The sequence below is a fragment of the Rattus norvegicus genome, chromosome 1 (assembly GCF_021556685.1).
Source record: "Rattus norvegicus strain SHRSP/BbbUtx chromosome 1, alternate assembly SHRSP_T2T, whole genome shotgun sequence".
Lineage (NCBI taxonomy): Eukaryota > Metazoa > Chordata > Mammalia > Rodentia > Muridae > Rattus > Rattus norvegicus.
In genome coordinates this window covers 180,431,912-180,452,820 of record NC_141534.1, presented here as the reverse complement: position 1 = coordinate 180,452,820, position 20,909 = coordinate 180,431,912, and the positions used below count along the sequence as shown (strand labels likewise).

Here is a 20,909-nt window from a genome sequence, read left to right as displayed (position 1 = left end):
CTTCTCACTTCTAAGATAGGAATAGTATTACATCAAACATATTACCTCTGATGACCACATAGGCACTGCATAATGTATTGTGCCAAGACTCCATAGAGAATAAGACAAGTCTTATTTCTTTATAATTATTACTTATTTATTCTAAACATTTTTTCCACGCTGAGAGTTCATTTGCTTATCTTTTGTTGTCTGTCATCTCTATGATTTTTCTAAAAAGTAAATTTTGTATGTGGGTGTGCATGCCTGAAATACAAGCCTACAGAAGGCAGAGGCAGGAACGCTGCTGAAAGTTGGAAGCCAACTTTACTCAATGAGTACCAGGCAGGTAAGCTATAGAAGACAAAAAACAAACAAAAAAGCCCACTAAAAATACCTTTTCTGTTTTCAAAAGTTTGAGTTGACAGAGCATCTGAGCAGATGGCGTAGAGTTCCTGCACACCGTCCCCATCCCGGAACTGCAAAGGCTCCTGTATTATCAACATCTTCTCCAAGGAATCAGTATTGACACATTAACTAAGCATCATCGTTTGTTCAGATCTTACTTCTTATAAGTGTTCTTTTTCACATTTTAGGATCCCGTCTTAGTTGTCACTTACTTACAGTCATCATGTGCATAGGTAGTGTGCCATTTTGATTTCCATTGCTGCAGTAAACAGTGACCCACAGCAACTTGGGAAAGGAGTTTGTCTTACAGGTCGTTTCTTAGGCAAAGTCCTACACAGGCTGGCCTCAAACACATGATCTTCCCGCCTCAGTCTCCCAGGTGCTAAGAGTTTAGGTGTGTCACTAGGTCTAGGGAGGCTCTCTTTTAATGAAGAAGACATAACTTATGAATAGGGAAAGACATTCTGACTTGGTATGGACAGTTAATAAATGACAACTGTCATGAATTTTTTTGTTTTGTTTTTTGACTTTTGCTTTTTTGAAGAGGGCCTCTTATGTTGACCATGCTGGTTTTGAATTCCCAATCCTCCTCAGTAGCTGAGATTAGAAATGAGTGCATGTGTGTTCCTTTCATTGCAGGCAGAGGCAGGCTTCTCTGTGAGGTCCAGGCCTGTTGGATTACATAGTGAAGCCTTGTCTCAAAACACAATATTTATTATTGTTAATTAATATAGTAATATTGTATAGTATATTGTGTTAATTAATATAGTAATATTGTGTAGTATATGCAGCTTTTTGTATGTAGCAGTTCTTTTATGATAACCAATCTTATCTTTTAAAAATTAGATGTGATGCAATCCACTCACAAAGCATGGTATCAGTGGAGTTGCAGCTCTGTTTTTCCAGTCCTGGAAGCTACTACTTGTGCTAAGTCTGATAGCCACAGTAATTCCTAGTGAGTGAACAGAAGGAAAACACTACCATTCTCAACCTGGATATCCTTGAAGGCAAAATAATGCAACACACGCCCTTCATTCTTCCCTAAATGTAAGGACTACACTAGGCCAGGTAAACCTGACTTCAGAGAATATTTCTTTTTAAAGCTGAGGTTTTCAAAGCAAAAACCATTATGCTCAGCTTTTCTCTGTTACCATGTCATTAGCTTCCTGTACCCACATAGCCCTTAGCCTTTGAATATTCCAATGATGTCCTTCTCCCTTCTGCCTGAGATCTCACAGCCTGATGAGTTAGATAAACTATGTGTCCAATCTTGGCAGCCATTTCACTTACTGTAAGAAGATCAAGTCATCCTTTGAAAAACATCTGAAGGACAAAAATATTGCGGTGCTCACAAGTTTTCAGTGTAGAGCGCACTGGACGACAACACTCAGCAAACTTGTGGAGAGCCACCATCCGTTTCCTCCCTCCGTCTACTACAATCTGCTCACTCTTCATCTCCATGGCTTCCGTGCCTCTCTCTGCACACGCGTTCTATCCTTTCTCACTGTGTCTGATGAGAAAATCCATCATCACCCTTGAAGATACCGCCATGTAGAACAGCCTCCAGAAGCAGTCACCCCCTTCTTGGAGCTTTTGTCTTATTCTTATCTCTAGGGGAACACCTGTCACATCTTGTCACAACTATATGGCGAATTTAAGGTCAGGCTACTGCCTTAATCATCCTTTGATTAAGCATAGCCACTGGAAGGGAGTGTGTATTCAATGTAGTTTGAATGAGGAGAGTCACTGTCAAAATTGCCTTATGTTTCTGTAAAAATAGCTTAATAATGTTGTTGCTTTTAGTATGACTTTCTTTTCTATAAGTTACATACATAGTAGAAACATTAAGAGCCTGATATGTCAATTACCACAAATTTACCCAAAGAACTGGAGAAGTCTTAAAATCAGAAGGTTAATTAAGCATGGCTTCCGCTGCAAAAGTGTTTCCTTAAGTGTGTGACTTTTAAGGTCTCCTTTCTGTCACCAGAGAATAACAGAAAAACAAGCATGTACATTTTGTGTCAAAGGAGTTTTTGTTTGTGTGCAGAACTTGGGGAGGTTAAATCTAGGACCGTCATGCATGGGAGCCCCAGAAGGGTCATTTTAAAAGAGAGTTGAAGCTGACTAGCACCACTGTAATTTTGGTTTTATCTCCAGCATAACCAAAAACAAAATAAAACAAAAAAACCAGAAGGGGGTTTTATAGTTGAAGGGGACTTCTATATCACAACCCTTTACTGAGTGTGAATCTCTGTACAATGCCTGATAAATGCTCCACTAGCTTTCACTGGAAACTTCCACCGCTGGGAACCGCATTATTCAGCAAGATGCCCTGTTCTGACTATTATGATGTCCAATTTGAGCTCAAATCATTAGCTAGTAACTGAGTCTGTCCATCTTTCTTCATTTTACTTATTTCCTTATCTATGTATGTATGCATTTATATTTGGGGTGGGGGTTTGACAAGGGTTTCTCTAACAGCTCTGGCTGTCCTGGAACTCTCTTTGCAGACCAGACTGGTCTCACACTCCCAGAGATCCACATGCCTCTGCCTCCTGAATGCTGGAATTGAATGCATGGTTTCTAATTTCTTTTAAATTTTAGTTTGTGCTTCTTTTTTTCACTCCTCAAGATACAGTTTCTCTGTGTAGCCCTGGCTGTCTTGGAAGTCACACTGTAGATCAGGCTAGCCTCAAACTCAGAGATACACTAGTCTTTGCTTCTTAACTCCCAGGGCTTAGACTCCTTCCTTATAGAATTCTACAGAGAACAATCTACAGCTATATAATTACCCCACAGCTTTTCCAGTTTTACTCAACTACTTTTTACATTGTTCAACTTTTCCACCAAACTAATTTGTGCCCTCAGAATACATTCCAATATTCTCTAATATTTTAAAAGCAAAGCCTGAAACATATGCCTAGTATCTGTAGACAGTTTTCCAAAATAGCACTAACATATGTTTAAAATACCTCTCATCCACTATTCCATACTGTTCAAACTCATACTGAGTTCAGTCGTACCTTGTGAATGGATAGCAGCCAAAGGATGGATATAGCCTAGGTGTGACCAGAGATAAGAGAACTGATCTAATTCCAAGAATGCCTCTAGTTGAGAGACAAGCTGCCTGAATATGCCCTCGCTGTATCAAGGATATTGAAGGATTATAGTTAGCCAAAGAGCAACATTAGACATGAGCCAAGTGACAGCATCATGTACCTACTAGGTTTTGCAGCAGGATCTCAATCATCAGTTACAGAACATGAGACTCAGGACTGAATGAATCCCCAGGAAGAGAGTTTGTAAAGCAGGAGGCAAACTCAAGTAAAGAGGATTAAGGTGGAAAGAACTAGATTTTAAGAGAAAACTGAGGTAATAAGAATTAAAAAGGACTGGAGGTATCACAAAGTCATTGAATTCCATAACTTCCACATTTACAAGCATAAGATGCTTGTGTAAAAATAAAGATATCACATTCACTGAAGAATTACTGTAATAATTACCAGAATACCAGAATTACCAGAATAATGTGTGCAAATTAAGAAATGTAGTTAGTGTTTATTGAATGCTATTACGATACCTCAAAAACCCAAGTTCAATGAATTTAAAAATAATTTCTCTTTGGATACTTTCAAAATCATGTATCAAAGCACTCTGAATATTTTCTTATGTCCATTGTTTTCCTCTGTGTGCATGAGTGTGAGAGAGAGAGAGAGTGTGTGTGTGTGTGTAGGCAGAGGCCAAGGTTGGGTATCTTCCTCTAGTTTTGCTCTCTTCCTTGTTTTTGCATATGGTACCTCACTGAACCTAAGGCTTGCTGTTTGGCTGAACTGGCTAGCCTGCCCTGGGGATTTGTCCATATCCAATTCCTTCCCCCAAGCACTAGTCTTACAAGTGCTCCCCACCATGGTTGGCTTGTAGATGGCTTCTAGGAATGGAACTCAGGTCCTCATATTTGCACTTTACTGACTGAGACATCTGTCCAGCTCTCCAGCCTTATACGCATTAAACATATATACAATATGTGTTAAAGCTGATCAAAGGTGATAAGAGTTGGTTGGAAATGGCTTATAAGAAAAATCATGCAACATGATTCCTTAAGAATACAAAGTCTTATAATATAAGGCTTATAATAAGGCTGTGACAAATAGCAATATACATCAGGCCTTAATTTTAAATACTAGAATAGCTTTATCATAAATATTTGGAATCAAAACTTTGTAAAGTAGCAAGGCCCAGTGGCAAATGTCTTTAACCCCAGCACTCATGAAATAGAGGCAAGTGGATCTTGAGTTTTGGGTCAGCCTGATCTACATATTGAGTTCTAGGCCAGCCAGAGTTACATAGTGAGACGCTATCTCAAAACTGTTTTAAATATAAAATCAGTATCATGGATTACGTCAGATTTTTCTAAGTGGTTACTTAGCATTTGCTGCAACTTCTTTTGCAGATTCTTTGCCAGCACCTTGCTCTTTTTCATCCATTATCTAAGTATCTGAAACTTTAGAGGAGTGGGCACCGCCCGATGAGGGTAGGTGGCTGTTCTGATCCTATGATTGAGAACCAGAGAACCAGGCATGACATCATCCTTCCCAATAAAATACTCCTCTTGGTGAGCAAAAGGCCTGCATATGAAACTCAGGCTTGAAGAACTGCAGTCCAGTTCATCAGCTGTCTGGCTTACTCCAGCTTAATACAGGGTCACTCCTGAAGGATCCTCTCTGAGAGTCATTGTATGGTAAGGAATCTCTCAATTGCCCTTTTAAATTCCGTGAGATTTAGAAAATTGTGCTAGTTTTTAATACATACCATTTTCTATCAATATTGTGCCATTTTTTAAAATTGGAAATGTTAAGGGAAGGTGAATTTTGCAAAATAGAAAGATGTAGCAATAAAATAATTTATGGTAAGAAATTCATGACTCATCTATGTATATGGTTAAAGCTTCTTGGGATACCTTATTTCTAAAACTACCTGAAAGTACAGAAACTCAATGAACATTGGCATGATAGGTTCAACTGATCTCCTTATTAGAAATTTGAAATAAAAAACAGGCTGGCCTTGGGACAATAATTCTGATGTTAAAAAGTCAACAATGATTTATGGAGAATGTCTATCTGTTTTCTTGTAGAATAGCCTTGTCTAGGCTTTATTTTTTGTGCCTTCTCAGGAGTTTAGCCTGCATACTAAGGTTGCAAAGTTGTTCCTTTCACTGTTGAATATTCATTCATTTTACATAGAAAACAGCGTTTTTTCATCTTTAAAATAATGTATGCATTTTAAAGATGCTTTATGATTATTTGAGCTCTTCTCATGGCATTCCTAAGTAATAAGTCCATCTTCCACAAATGAACAAGGAAATAAGGCAGAGATGTCACGAGATCACCAGAGCTGAGCTAAGATTAAGACACCAGATGCGCCTTCCGGCCAGCTACAGTGCCTGTGACTGACACAGCCTAGAAGACTTTCCTTTGTTACTCCAACCATAGCTGTGCAGTGCACAATGACAAGAAATGGTGCAGGCTGTAAGGTCTCTTATTAACTAAGGATGCAATTTCCTTTTAAAACAGAAATGTAATTCCTATTGTAAGTGTCACTTAAAGAGGACAGTAGTATTTTTAAGTGCTACTATAATAATAATATCTGTAACTGTGGGGCTCTGGATTAGGCCAAAATATGCTTATTGATTTATGAGCAAGAAGAAAGAACTAGAATTTATATTAAACTATTAACTGTGAGGTTGAAGCTATAAGATGTAGACACTCATTAAGGGTCAACGTTTTGAGAACATATTATAAGAAAATAATTTGATTTTGTTGTTGTTTTGGTTCTTTGAGACAGGGTTTCTCTGTGTAACCTTGATTATCCTAGAACAGGCTTGCATTGAACTCACAGAGATCAATCTGTCCCCACCTCCCAAGTCCTGGGATGAAAGGCATGGACCACCACTGCCTGGGTCTGATGTTTAAATATGTGTACCAAATACGTGAATATGTGTGTGCATATGAAGGCTAGAGGTCAATGTTGGATTCCTTCCTCTACCATTCTCCACCTTTTTTTTCCTTTGAAACTCTCCCAACGCTAGGATTACAGGCACACTGCCGCTCTGCCCAACACTTTTTAGGGGTTTTAGGGATCTGAACTCAGGTCCATGTTTGTACAGCAAGCATTTTCTGACTGAATCATACTCCTAGCCTAAGACTTTTTGTGGTTGTTCTAAGAGTCATTGTGTTATTCAGTAAAGGTCTCAAAATTAAACCTTATAGTTAGACATGATGGTGAATGCTTGGAAATTCCAATGTGCCAGAAACCAAGACAGAAGGATCATAACCTCAAGGTCAGCCTGGTCTACACAGCAAGATCTTATATCAAAAATAAAAATAAAATCCTACGAATTTGGTGTTTATGGCTATTATGCGAGCATCTGAAAACAAATTCGGTCATGGAAACTGTTTGCTCACTAAATAGTTACTGTCTACCTAATTAGGAGGTTAGTGAATTTCAATGCTATTCTAACATTGTAGATATAGCCAACATATGTATGAGAAGGAATCATCAAGACTGCTCTTCATTCAGCGTGTTTCAAATATCAAATGTTAAAGTTTGTACAAGAAATCTCAGAAAGCTACCAAGAAAGTCATGCCTCCAACTTCTCTACGTTGTGTGTACATGTTCTATTACTAAAGTATCTGTCCTATAAAGATCCCACAGACCCATGAAAAGTAGATCAATTAATGACTTTGGCATCAGCTAATGACTGCTTCCTTGGGTGGTTATGAATAACAGCTACTGGGACTGTGTTTACACACTTTAGAGCACTGACAGTGTCTTAAAATATCTCTGTCTCTCCTTGTAGTGAAGATGATGTCTGCAAGCACCATGGCTAAGGTGATGATCCTCATGCTGGCAGTTTGTCTCCTTACCCAGGCAGATGGGAAACCCGTTAAGTAAGTGCTGCAGCCCGTCGTCCCAGGGAAGTCGGACATGAGGCTCTGTAGGTTTTAATGTTGTGGGCATGGGGAGCTAATGGAGTGGTCCTCTCTTTCTGTTCTCTCTAGGAAGAGAGCTGTCAGTGAAATACAGCTTATGCACAACCTGGGCAAACACCTGGCCTCTGTGGAGAGGATGCAATGGCTGAGAAAAAAGCTGCAAGATGTACACAATTTTGTTAGTCTTGGAGTCCAAATGGCTGCCAGAGAAGGCAGTTACCAGAGGCCCACCAAGAAGGAGGAAAATGTCCTTGTTGATGGCAATTCAAAAAGTCTTGGCGAGGGGGACAAAGCTGATGTGGATGTATTAGTTAAGGCTAAATCTCAGTAAATGCTGACGTATTCTAGACCGTGCTGAGCAATAACATATGCTGCTATCCTTTCAAGCTCCACGAAGATCACCAAGTGCTAATTCTTCTACTGTAATAAAAGTTTGAAATTTGATTCCACTTTTGCTCATTTAAGGTCTCTTCCAATGATTCCATTTCAATATATTCTTCTTTTTAAAGTATTACACATTTCCACTTCTCTCCTTAAATATAAATAAAGTTTAATGATCATGAACCAAATAAGCAGTGTTTCTTACTTGTTAAAACTTTTGTCTCAGTGTTGGAGGGCTGGCTCAGAAGTTAAGAGTGCATACTGCTGCCTCAAATGACCCGAGTTTGCTTCTCAGGACCCACATCAGATGGCTCAGAGCCGCCTGTAAGTCCAGTTCCAGGACAATCCAATGCCCTTGGCCCAGTCAGTACTTGCACTCATGTACACATACCCACACAGTTGTAAATAATTCAAAGAAACAAAAAAAAAATCCAAAATCAATCTCATATCTTTTGTCATGATGCATACCCAAATGGTTTTATTGACATGAGCTTGTAAAACAACACAAGAGAAATTTTCTTTAAATTAACTTACCTCAGTTGATATTTTGAACACTCTCTATTTTTAATTCCAGAGTACCAAGTCCCCAAATTACATTAGCTGGTTATTACTCTCTCCTTTTCAGGAAGCCCAATGAAATACTTAGGAAATGAGGCAGAAAGAGATCTGAGAATTGGCTGCAAAGCATTTGCCATTACATAAACTCATAGAGTATATCTATATTCTGAACTCCAAATTGCAAGGAATAGAAATACAGTATTTATCCATTATTCAAAAATCTTTATTTAGTGTGCATCACAGATAATGTGTTCATTTACCTTGTCTTGCACAAACATGGTTCTTGTCTTCATGGAACCCCCAAATTTTGGATTTCATAATAACTTTGAGGAGTTCGAAGTATGAAAAACAATATAATACAGGGGTGCAAAATACAGACCCTATGGTATTTACAACAGAGATACACAACATAATATTATGCAATAACGGAACTATTCCATACTCTATGATGCCTGTAATACTAGTTACACTCATGTTCATCTAAAACATGGCTAGTATAGCTGTGAAAACTGATTTAAATTTTGTTTAAATTAATCTAATTAGCAGCTTGTGGTCAATGTTGTACTTCCAAGCTGTAGGTTCTTCGAACACCTACAGGTTTCCACTTCCGGCCACTTAGTGCCATAAATTAGATATTATGTACGCCTGTGATAAAAACTTACCCATTTGTTGCTTTTTCTATTTACAATAGTAAAACTTACTATTCAAGATTATATTATATTAAAGCATATATATTCTTTCTTTAAGAAGTAAAGAGAAAAAGGCTGGGCATAGTGGTACACACCTTTGATCCCAGCACTCAGGAGGCAGAGGAAGGTAAATCTCTGTGAGCCGGGGCTAGCCTGGCCTATACATCAAGTTCAAGGTACAATCAGTACAGGATAGGAGCATCTCATAAAAATATAACCAAGCCATCCTACTTATTGTTCAGGTTGTGCAGCAGAATTATTTTCTCAGTCCCTCTTTAGTCACATAACATACATTCTGTTTCTTCTCTCTTATTTACATATTTTTTAGATTGGTTAGTCTGTCATATTTTCAAACATTTTCCTTTGCAAGACATGAAATCAGTCTTTTAAACCTAAGCCTAATATTCCCGTTTTCATTTTTCTGCTAGTCAGCATCTAAATTAGTTTGGATTGTGAAATTGATATTTTAATGATTCAAAGTATTTTCACCTAAATTAACTAGAAAGCTATTTGGTTAATTTTTGTTTTCGTTGATCAGGTCTCTCTACATAGCTCTGGGTGTCCTGGAACTCTCTATGTAGACCAAGCTGGTCTCAAACTCATACCTATATGCCTAGCCTTGGCCTCCCAAGTGTTGGGATTAAAGGCATGGGCCACCTTGTCTGGCACCTAGACATGCATTAGCTAACATCACCTGAACATGACTACTGGGTATGTGAAGAGCTCTGTAGGGTGGTCATGGATCCCACTTCTATCACATCATCCCAGGTTTGTCACCAGCCCAGCTAGCCAGGAGTACGAAATCATTGTGGATATGCCAGACCTGAAAAAGCTGATAGTCCCCTTTTAAGACATAACTGCAATATTTTTGGAAGTATGCTAAATTTATCCATTAGTTTTAGGATAAATTATGGTCTTTATTATATCATTTAGTCCATCAGCACTGTCAGGTTCCTAATTGACTCTCATCTCTTTTCGTGCTTTTTAAGTAGGCTGTGTTTTTTCTCTGGATTTTATGTAGTTGATGTTAATTACTAAACACAATACAGATCTGTGTCTCTCCTGAAGGGAACTTAAGGTTTTGTTATTTTTCTAGTTGATAATATTTTTGTGCAGAAGAATATTCAGTTTTCTCCTACAGCAAATAATCTTGTTGAACTCATTTATTAATTAAAATTGTTTATCTTTTGATAAAGTTATACTGTTGATCATACAAAAAATGGCACATTTATCTCTTTCCTCCTTCTTATCACACATCTTTATTTTTATAGTTTTATCTAGTACCTGCAATTTTTTAATTTTTAAATTATGAAGGATGCTACTGTTCTTTCTTAATCTATGCTTGACCTTAAAAGCAGTGTGCCAATAATTTCTCCAGAAAATAAGGCTTTTAACATACTATTATATTTTTTTATAACTGGTCTGCAAAAGGCTCTTTGGAAATATAAAGCACTGGATTTTTAAAAATGCTTTCCATATAAACACATATAATTTTTACTTTCAGGATATTAATTTCATAAATTAAGTTGTGTGACTACAATTAAATGTCCATAACACAAATTAGTTTTTAGCTTTATAACAACTTTTTTATGTTTCTTTTTTAAATTTTTTATTAGATATATTTCTTTACTTACATTTCAAACGTTATTCCCCTTCCCGATTTCCTGTCCATAAGCCCCCATTCCCTTCCCTCCCCCTCCCCCTTGTGGGTATTCCCCCATACATCCCCTTTTTTGCCCCCCCCCCATATTCCCCTGCACTGGGGGTCCAACCTTAGCAGGACCAAGGTCTTCCCCTTCCCCTGGTGCCCCAACAAGGCTATTCTCTGCTACATATGCAGTTGGAGCCCTGGGTCAGTCCATGTATAGTCTTTCGGTAGTAGTTTAGTCCCTGGAAGCTCTGGTTGGTTGGCATTGTTGTTTTTATGGGGTTGCAAGCTCCTTCAACTCTTTCAATACTTCCTCTAATTCCCCCAAGGGGGTTCTATTCTCAGTTCGGTGGTTTGCTGCTAGCATTGACCTCTGTATTGGACATGCTCTGGATGTGTCTCTCAGGAGAGGTCCATATCCGGTCCCTTTCAGCATGCACTTTCTAGCTTCATCAATCTTATCTAGTTTTGATGGCTGTATGTATGTATACATATATATATATATATATGGGCCACATGTGTGTCAGGCTCTAAAGGGCCTTTCCTTGAGTTGCTACTCTAAACTGTTTCCATATCCCCTCCTATGAATATTTTTCCCCCTTTTAAGAAGGAGTGGGAGCATCTGCATTTTGGTCATCCTTTTTCTTGAGCTTCCTGTGGCCTGTAGACTGCATCTTGGGTAATTTGAGCTTTTTGGCTAATATCCACTTATCAATGAGTGCATATCAAGTGTGTTTTTCTGTGATTGAGTAACCTTACTCAGGATGATATTTTCTAGTTCTTTCCACTTGCCTATGGATTTCATGAAGTCACTGTTTTTGATAGCTGAGTAGTACTCCATTGTGTAGATGTACCCCATTTTTTAAATCCATTCCTCTGTTAAAGGGCATCTGGGTTCTTTCCAGCTTCTGGCTATTAGAAATAAGGCTGCTATGAATACAGTGAAGCATGTGTCTTTGTTGTATGTTGGAGCATCTTTTGGGTATATGCCCAAGAGAGGTACAACTGGGTCCTCATGTAGTGGAGTGTCCAATTTTCTGAGGAACCTCCAGACTGATGTCCAGAATGGTTGTACCAGTTTGCAATCCCACCAACAATGGAGGAGTGTTCCTCTTTCTCCATATCCTCAATAGCATCTGCTGTCACCTGAGTTTTTTTATCTTAGCCATTCTGACTAGTGTGAGGTGGAATCTCAGGGTTGTATTGATTTGCATTTCCCTGATGACTAAGGATGTTGAACATTTCTTTAGTTTCTGGCCATTCGATAATCCTCAGCTGAGAATGTTTTGTTTAGCTCTGCGCCCCATTTTTAATAGTGTTATTTGGCTCTCTGGAGTCTAACTTCTTGAGTTCTTTGTATATTTTGGATATAAGCCCTCTATCAGATGTAGGATTGGTAAAGATCTTTTCCCAATCTGTTGGTTGCCATTTTGTCCTAAGGATAGTCAGTGTCTTTTGCTTTACAAAAGCTTGGCAGTTTTATGAGGTCCCATTTGTCTATTCTTGATCTTAGAGCATGAGCCATTGGTGTTTTGTTCAGGAAATTTTCCCCAGTGCCCATGTGTTGGAGACTATTCCCCACTTTTTCTTCTATTAGTTTGAGTGTATCTGGTTTGATGTGGAGGTCCTTGATCCACTTGACTTAAACTTTGTCCATGGTGATAAGAATGGATTGATTTGCATTCTTCTACATGCTGAACCAGCACCATTTGTTGAAAATGCTATCTTTCTTCCACTGGATGGCTTTAGCTCCTTTGTCAAAGATCAAGTGACCATAGGTGTGTGGGTTCATTTCTGGGTCTTCAATTCTATTTTACTGTCTATCTGCCTGTCTCTGTACCAATACCATACAGTTTGTATGACTATTTCTCTGTAATACTGCTTGAAGTCAGGGATGGTGATTCCCCCAAATGTTCTTTTATTGTTGAGTATAGTTTTCACTATCCTGGGTTTTTTGTTATTCAAATGAATTTGCAAATTGCTCTTTCTATCTCTATAAAGAGTAGGAATTTTGATGGGATTTGCATTGAATCTGTAGATTGCTTTTGGCAAAATGGCCATCTTTACTATATTAATCCTGCCAATCCATGAGCATGGAAGATCTTTCCATCTTCTGAGAATTTCCTCAATTTCTTTCTTCAGAGACTTGAAGTTCTTGTCATACAGATCTTTCACTTGCTTGGTTAAGTCACACCAAGATATTTTATATTATTTGGGACTATTTTGAAGGGTGTCATTTCCTTAATTTCTTTCTCAGCCTCTTTATCCTTTGAGTAGAGGAAGGCTACTGATTTGTTTGAGTTAATTTTATACCCCGACACTTTGCTGAAGTTGTTTATCAGGTTAATTAGTTCTCTAGTGGAACTTTTGGGGTCACTTAAGTACACGATCATATCATCTGCAAATAGTGATATTTTGATTTCTTCCCTTCCAATTTGTATCCCTTTGACCTTCTTTTACTGTCTGATTGCTCTGGCTAGGACTTTGAGTACTATATTGAATAAGTAGGGAGAGAGTGGGCAGCTTTGTCTAGTCCCTGATTTTAGTGAGATTGCTTCAAGTTTCTCTCCATTTAGTTTGATATTAGCTGCTGGTTTGCTGAATATTGCTTTTACTATGTTTAGGTATGGGCCTTGAATTCCTGTTCTTTTCAGGACTTTTATCATGAAGGGGTGTTGAATTTTGTCAAATGCTTTCTCAGCATCTAATGAAATGACCATGTGGTTCTCATCTTTGAATTTGCTTATATAGTGGATTACATTGATGGATTTTCGTATATTAAACCATCCCTGCATCCCTGGGATGAAGCCTACTTGATCATGATGCATGATCATTTTGATGTGTTCTTGGATTCAGTTTACAAGAATTCTATTGAGTCGATAAATTTTTGTGTCGATATTCATAAGGGAAATTGGTCTGAAGTTCTCTTTCTTTGGGTCTTTGTGTGGTTTCAGTATAAGAGTAATTGTGGCTTCATAGAAGGAATTTGGTAGTGCTCTGTCTGTTTCAGTTTTGTGGAATACTTTGGACAGTATTGGTATGAGGTCTTCTATGAAGGTCTGATAGAATTCTGCACTGAACCCATCTGGACCTTGGCTCTTTTTGGTTGGGAGACTTTTAATGATGGCTTCTATTTCTTTAGGAGTTATGCGGTTGTTTAAATGGTTTATTTGTCCCTGATTTAACTTTGGTACCTGGTATCTGACTAGAAAATTGTCCATTTCCTCCAGATTTTCCAGTTTTGTTGAATATAGGCTTTTGTAGTAGGATCTGGTGATTTTTTTTTAATTTCTTCAGATTCTGTTGTTATGTCTTCTTTTTCTTTTCTGGTTTTGTTAATTTGGATACACTCTCTGTGACCTCTGGTTAGTCTGACTAAGGGTTTATCTATCTTGTTGATTTTCTCAAAGCTCCTGGTTTTGTTGATTCTTTGTATAGTCCTTTTCGTTTCTACTTGGTTGAGTTCAGCTCTGAGTTTGATTATTTCCTACCATCTACTCCTCTTACTCCTCTTGTGTTTATTTACTTCTTTTTGTTCTAGAGCTTTTAGGTGTGCTGTCAAGCTACCGACATATGCTCTCTCCTGTTTCTTTTTGCAAGCACTCGGAGCTATGAGTTTTCCTCTTAGTACAGCTTTCATTATGTCCCATAAGCTTGGGAATGTTGTATCTTCATTTTCATTAAATTCTAAGAAGTCTTTAATTTCTTTATTTCTTCCTTGACCAGGTTATCATTGAGTAGAGCATTATTCAACTTCCATGTATATGTGGGCTTTCTGTCATTATTGTTGTTATTGAAGACCAGTCTTAGTGCGTAGTGATCTGATAGGATGCATGGGATTATTTCTATCTTCCTGTATCTGTTGAGGCCTGTTTTGTGACTGATTATATGGTCAATTTTGGAGAAGGTTCCATGAGGTGCTGAAAAGAAGGTATATCCTTTGGTTTTAGGATGGAATGTTCTATACATATCTGTTAAATCCATTTGGTTCATGCCTTCTCTTAGTCTATGTCTCTGTTTAATTTTTGTTTCCATGATCTGTCCATTGATGATAGTGGTGTGTTGAAATCTCCTACTATTATTGTGTGAGGTGCAATGCATGCTTTGAGCTTTAGTAAGGTTTCTTTTATGAATGTAGGTGCCCTTGCATTTGGAGCATAGATATTTAGGATTGAGAGTTCATCTTGGTGGATTTTTCCTTTAATGAATATGAAGTGTCCTTCCTTATCTTTTTTAATGACTTTCGGTTGAAAATCAATTTTATTTGATATTAGAATGGCAACTCTTGCTTGTTTCTTCAGGCCATTTGCTTGGAAAGTTGTTTTCCAGCCATTTACTCTGAGGTAGTATCTGTCTTTGTCTCTGAGGTGTGTTTCCTGTATGCAGCAAAATGCTGGGTCCTTTTTATGTATCCATTCTGTTAGTCTATGTCTTCTTATTGGGGAATTGAGACCGTTGATATTGAGAGATATTAAGGAATAGTGATTGTCACTTCCTGTTATTTTCATTGTTAGAAGTGGAATTATGTTTGTCTGTCTCTCTTTTGGTTTCATTGCAAGGAAATTATATTCTTGCTTTCGTATAGTGTACTTTCTTTCCTTGTGTTGTAATTTTCCATTTATTATCATTTGTAGGGCTGCATTTGTAGAAAGGTATTGCATAAATTTGGTTTTGTCATGGAATATCTTGGTTTCTCCATCTATGTTAATTGAAAGTTTTGCTGGATACAGTAACTTGGACTGGCATTTGTGTTCTCTTAGGGTCTGTATGATATCTGTCCAGGATCTTCTGGCTTTTATAGTCTCTGGTGAGAAGTCTGGTGTAATTTTTATAGGTCTGACTTTATATGTCACTTGACCCTTTTCCCTTACTGCTTTTAATATTCTTTGTTTTGTGCATTTGGTTTTTTTAACTATTATGTGACAGGAGAAATTTCTCTTCTGGTCCAATCTATATGGAGTTCTGTAGGCTTCTTGTATGTTTATGGGCATCTCTTTCTTTAGGTTAGGGAAGTTTTCTTCTATAATTTTATTGAATATATTTACTGGCCCTTTAAGTTAGGAATCTTCACTTTCTTCTATACCTATTATCCTTAGGTTTGATCTTCTCATTGTGTGCTGGATTTCCTGTATGTTTTGGGCTAGGAGCTTTTTGTGTTTTACATTATCTTTGACAGTTGTGTTGATGTTTTCTATAGTATCTTCTGCCCCTGAGATTCTCTCTTCTATCTCTTGATAGAAGTGATGCTTGTATCTATGGCTCCTTGTCTCTTCCTTTGGTTTTCTATATCCAGGGTTGCATCCCTTTGTGCTTTCCTTATTGTTTCTATTTCCATTTTCAATTTGTTCACCTGTTGGTTGTGTTTTCCTGTAATTCTTTAGGGGATTTTTGTGTCTCCTCTCTAAGGGCTTCTACTTGTTGACTTGTGTTTTCCTGCATTTTCCTAAGTGAGTTCTTTATGTCTTTCTTAAAGTCCTCCATCATTATCAAAACATGTGATTTTAAATCTAAATATTGCTTTTCTGGTGTGTTTGGATATCTAGTATCTTTGGTGGGAGTACTGGGCTCTGATGATACCAAGTGGTCTTAGTTTATGTTGATTAGGTTCCTGCACTTGCCTCTAGCCATTGGGTTGTCTCTGGTGTTTGCTTGTCTTGCTGTTTCTGAGAGTGACTTGACCCTGCTGTAGGTCTCAGTGTCAGCACTCCTGTAGAACTGTGTTCCTGTTTTCTTTCAGTCTTTCCTGAGAACAGGTGCTCTGCTCTCAGCTGTGGCAGCACTCCTGGAGACTGTCTTCCAGCTCTATACATGGGCAGGAATCAAAGGGTCCTGCCCCTCATTGCTTGTGTAGGTCCTTGCAACCCTCTGGCACAGTTGGCATTGTGTGATTATTTCTTGGCAGATGATATTCTCCTCTGACTTCTCAGGGGTATCCATGCTTCTGAGGGTTCAGCTCTCTCCCCCATGGGATTTGGGTGCAGGGAGCTGTTTGGCCAGTTCAGTTTGGTCCTGGGCATAGACCAGAACCTTGGGTACCGGCAGGTGTCTGTTCCTATATCCCTGTGTCCAGAGGCACTGTGCAGTTTCCCCTTGGACCAGGGATGTGGGCCGAGGTGTACAGAGGTGGCAGTCTGTCCTATGGCATCAGGATGACTGCACTCCTGGGTGGTCCACTCTCTTCCCCTGGGATTTCTATTTTCTTTTCAGACAGGTTTTCTCTGTGTAGCCCTAGCTGTCCTGGAACTCTGTTGCCCAGGCTGGGCCTTGAACTCAGATCTGCCTGACTCTGCCTCCTGAATGCTAGAATTACAGGTGGTATACCATCACCGCAGGCCTTATATCCATCTTATTACAGAATGCTTGAAACTAATATAAATTTTATATTTCATTTTTTAATTTTAAGCCAGCAAAGAATGAAATCATGACTTTTGCAGGCAAGTGAATGGAACTGGAGATCATGTTAAGCAAAATAAAATAGACAGCATCTCATATCAGGATATAGAAATTTGTGCTTGTGGGACATTAGAGGAGAAATGGATTATGAGAGGGCAAGAAGAGAGGTATAGGGAGGGAGAATCAGAGAAAGGTTAGGCAGGTGGTGGCAGTGCACACCTTTATTCCCAGCACTCAGGAGGTACAGGAAGAGGCAGAGGCAGGTGGATCTCTGTGAGGCCAGCCTGGTCTACAGAGCAAGTTTCATGACAGCCAAGGCTACATAGAACTGTCTCAAAATGCTGAGAGGGAGAAGGGTGGAGGGAGGGGGAAGGCGGAGGAGGGAGGAGGGAGGAGTAGAGAGGAAAAACATAGCTTTTCTTTATAGTGAAACTTATTGTATATTACAATATGGCTTATTTAAAATGTTTTGCTTATAAGGCTGTGTATATGGCTAGAGTTAAAGTTATAAGCAGTTGTGAGCTGCCTGATATGAATGCTGGGATCAGAACAGCAAGTGTTTTTAACTGCTAAACTACCTTCCCAGCTCCACTTTCTTAAAGAAAATATAAAATGAACACCCACTTTCCATCCTTGAGTTTATGTAATAGCATGCTGCCAGTATTTTAGAATTTCTACTCAGGATCTTCTTTGATTTTTTTAATCATATTCTTAATGTTTATCATTGCTCTCTTGTCTTTTTCCTAGTTAACCACATATCTGTGAATTTTAAAAACTAGATATCTAATATTTTCATATATGTTTGTAAATCACACAATCTGTTTCCCATATTTCCTTCCTCACCATCCACCATGGCTAAGCCTCTGTATTTCCCATTTTAAAGTTTGTCTTTTTTTTGCTAGTATCCAATATAACATAGCCATATATATGAATTATTTTGGATAATAAGTTGCTATAAGAATAAATCTCAGGTTGTAACGGGGGCCCACATGCTGGTAGATGCTCTCCACCAGCTCAGCTAGTTACCCTGCCTGCCTCTTAGTCCCTACCCTCTATCCCCAGGAGGGAACCTTTAATTATGTAAACTCAGTTTCAGTCTTCCTTCTTTGGAGAACGCTGGATTCCTCTTTGTACTAGAAGCTGCTTGGATGGTCCATGGAAAGACAAATTCTGTTAGGCACTTGGAAGCCACCTTTTTCATTTGTGGCATCCTTTTGTTTCCTGATTGCTGTGTCTTGGGGCCACAGACATGCTAATTGTGCTCTCTAAACATTGATTTATACCCCAGTCATGACCTATTACCTTGATCTCAGGATGCTTATGAAGCAAGATATTTGGATTTTGAGAGTATGGTGGTAGATTAGAAGTTGCCTCTGTGCGAGTCTCTGACTGTGAAGAAAAACAAATCACAGGAGGGAACTCCCAGAGTCATCCTACTGGTGATCCAGGTAGGAGAGGCCATGAGAGACAGTCATGGAGAGGAGCATGGTCAGATGAGGGCTTACTAAGAAGTTTAGACAGTAGGAAATTTGGGCTGTGAAGGTGTAATGTTTCCACTCTTTGAACCAAGGGGCAAACGTGGTAATATGAAGATAACAGTAGAGAATTATAGGCCTACTCTGTGGTCAGCAAACTGCTCAGTGAAGACTCTGAACCCAAGCACACTCGATCTCTTGATTTCTGCAGCCCACCCTCCCATGGGGTGTTTGACTGCTGGGCATAATCTGAAACTGCTAAACCTGAGGGCTGGCTTCTCTCTCTGTTCTTCCCTCTACTAAAAGAGCTCAGATTTCTACTTCACCTGCTTTCTGAGACACGGAGGAGATACCACTTGGCTTACACAGAGACATCCTTACATACATAAACAAGAATTCTCTGATGCAAGTAAAAACCTCTTCCACCGGTTGCAAAGCTCAGTGCGGTCAGCATTTGCTGCTGGTGCACAAAAAAGGGAAGTTTCTAAAACGAATGTAGTAGCAAAGCAATCATGAGGCCAGCCCAGCACTCTGCTGGGCTACAGCACCGGGCTTAGGACACAAAAGGGACTCCACCTGGCAGATTCCAAGAGACCCACACAGAAGCTTCTCCAATTCATTGTTTTTAAATTAGTTTTTTTTCTCACCTTTTGACTTTTTGCTACATTTTATAAAACATTTATTATTTAATATTTTTTGTAATTTCAAACATGAATTTAGATCATACTTATCCCTCTTCCCCACCCCCAACCACTCTGGGGCACCCGGCCCCCCTTTTCCATTCCAAGTTTTAGTAGTGCTACTGGTATGCACATGGATAGAAGGTGCCATCTACTGGAGGATGGGTAAACTACCGTGGGCTATGCCACTGAAAACTCACTCAACTTTTACAGAAGCTTCAAATGCCAACAGCACCCCAGCTATGGTTGGGGTGGGGTCTCATGAGTCTCCTCCCTCTTTACTCTGGAGCACTGACTGGCTTAATCTTGTACCATTTTCTATGCTGGCAACCACAGGTTCTATGAATTCATGGGTGAAACAGTCACGTTCAGAAGACATTTCATAACAATCTCCCCATGCCTTTGGCTTTTCCAACCTTTCTCCCTCCCTCTTCTGCAAGGTTCCATGACCTTTTGAACTGAGAAGATGAGATACAAATGTCCTATTCAGGGCCGAACATACCACAGTCAATTATTCTCTGCAGTTTGGCTTGTTGTGATTTTCTATATAACTGCCATGGTACAGAGGATCACCTCTGATGAGAGCTGCATTATGGGTACAAATATTTAGAGGGCAGTTTAACATTGTGTACCTTTAATAACATAGTGGTAGTAGGGCCTATGACCTCTCTGACCACAGGTTCTTGACCAGATTTATAATACTACACAAGAGTTCCCTCATGTGGAGTAGGACTTAAATCCAATTAGGAAGCTGCTGGTTACCTCATAATATTCATGTCGCTATTGAACCAATGGGCATATCTTGTTAGACCATACATTACTGGAGCTTGTAGGAAGACTTAATTTTTTTCTCTCCTAGGAACCTGTAAAACACATTCCAGCACTATGACAGCTAGTCAGCAAGGATAATGCTTTCACATCAGTATCAATTTGATTTCTCTATGTTCTATGACCAATAGCAATAGGTTCCCACCATCAAGCTCCAGTGAGTAACCAAGCCTAGTGATTTATATTTCCAAAGAGTCTTTTGCAGACCAGTTATGAAAGAGAATATGATAGCATGTTAAATAATTTTCTTGAGAAATTATTGGCACACTGCTTTTAAGGCCAAGCATAGATTAAGGAAGAACAGTAGCATCCCTCATAATTTAAAAATTAAAAATTACAAGTACTGGGTAAAACTATAAGAAACAAAAATGTGTAATGAGGAGAAAAAAAGATAAATGTGCCATTATTTTGCATGTTCAACAGTATAAAAAAGTTTGTCAAAAGATAAACAATTTTAATACATGAGCCCAATAAGATTATTGGTGTAGAAGAAAACTGAGTATTCTTCTGCACAAAAAATATTATCAACTAGAAAAATAATAAAACCTTAGTTTCCCTTCAGGATAGACTGTATTCTTTGGGTGGCTGTTATACTTTGTAAAGAACTATTTTTTGTTTTTAATTTTAATCATGTTTTCTTTTCATCGTTAAAGTATTTTTTTTATCTTGTGCTCTTTTCTTTCCTTACATTCCTTTTTGAAAAAAATTGAAAAAATTCTAGCTGGGCTTGGCAGGGCACACCTTTAGTCCACACACTTGGGAGGCCGAAGCAGGCAGATCTCTGTGGTTTCAAAGCCAGTCTGGTCTACAGAGTGAGGTGCTGTAGATAAATCTATAGTTGTAATCTACCCAGGGGGGCTGAACAACCATGCAGTCACTTGTTC

The 20,909-nt window shown here is 38.7% G+C and overlaps 1 protein-coding gene across 1 annotated transcript; it reads left to right on the top strand.

The window, feature by feature from the left end:
• Positions 1-5,009: 5,009 nt before the first annotated feature.
• On the top strand, positions 5,010-7,942 carry Pth (parathyroid hormone). The gene is made up of 3 exons (NM_017044.1): positions 5,010-5,122; positions 7,241-7,331; positions 7,443-7,942. The coding sequence occupies exons 2-3, from the start codon at positions 7,246-7,248 to the stop codon at positions 7,702-7,704; spliced, it is 348 nt and encodes a 115-aa protein (NP_058740.1). The 5' UTR covers positions 5,010-5,122; positions 7,241-7,245; the 3' UTR covers positions 7,705-7,942.
• Positions 7,943-20,909: the final 12,967 nt, after the last annotated feature.

Excerpts from the sequence above, each read along its gene's own strand:
- Pth (NM_017044.1), top strand. The coding sequence starts at position 7,246 with ATGATGTCTGCAAGCACCATGGCTAAGGTGATGATCCTCATGCTGGCA. Across the intron at positions 7,332-7,442 it reads GCAGATGGGAAACCCGTTAA|GAAGAGAGCTGTCAGTGAAA; the intron begins GTAAGTGCTGCA and ends TGTTCTCTCTAG.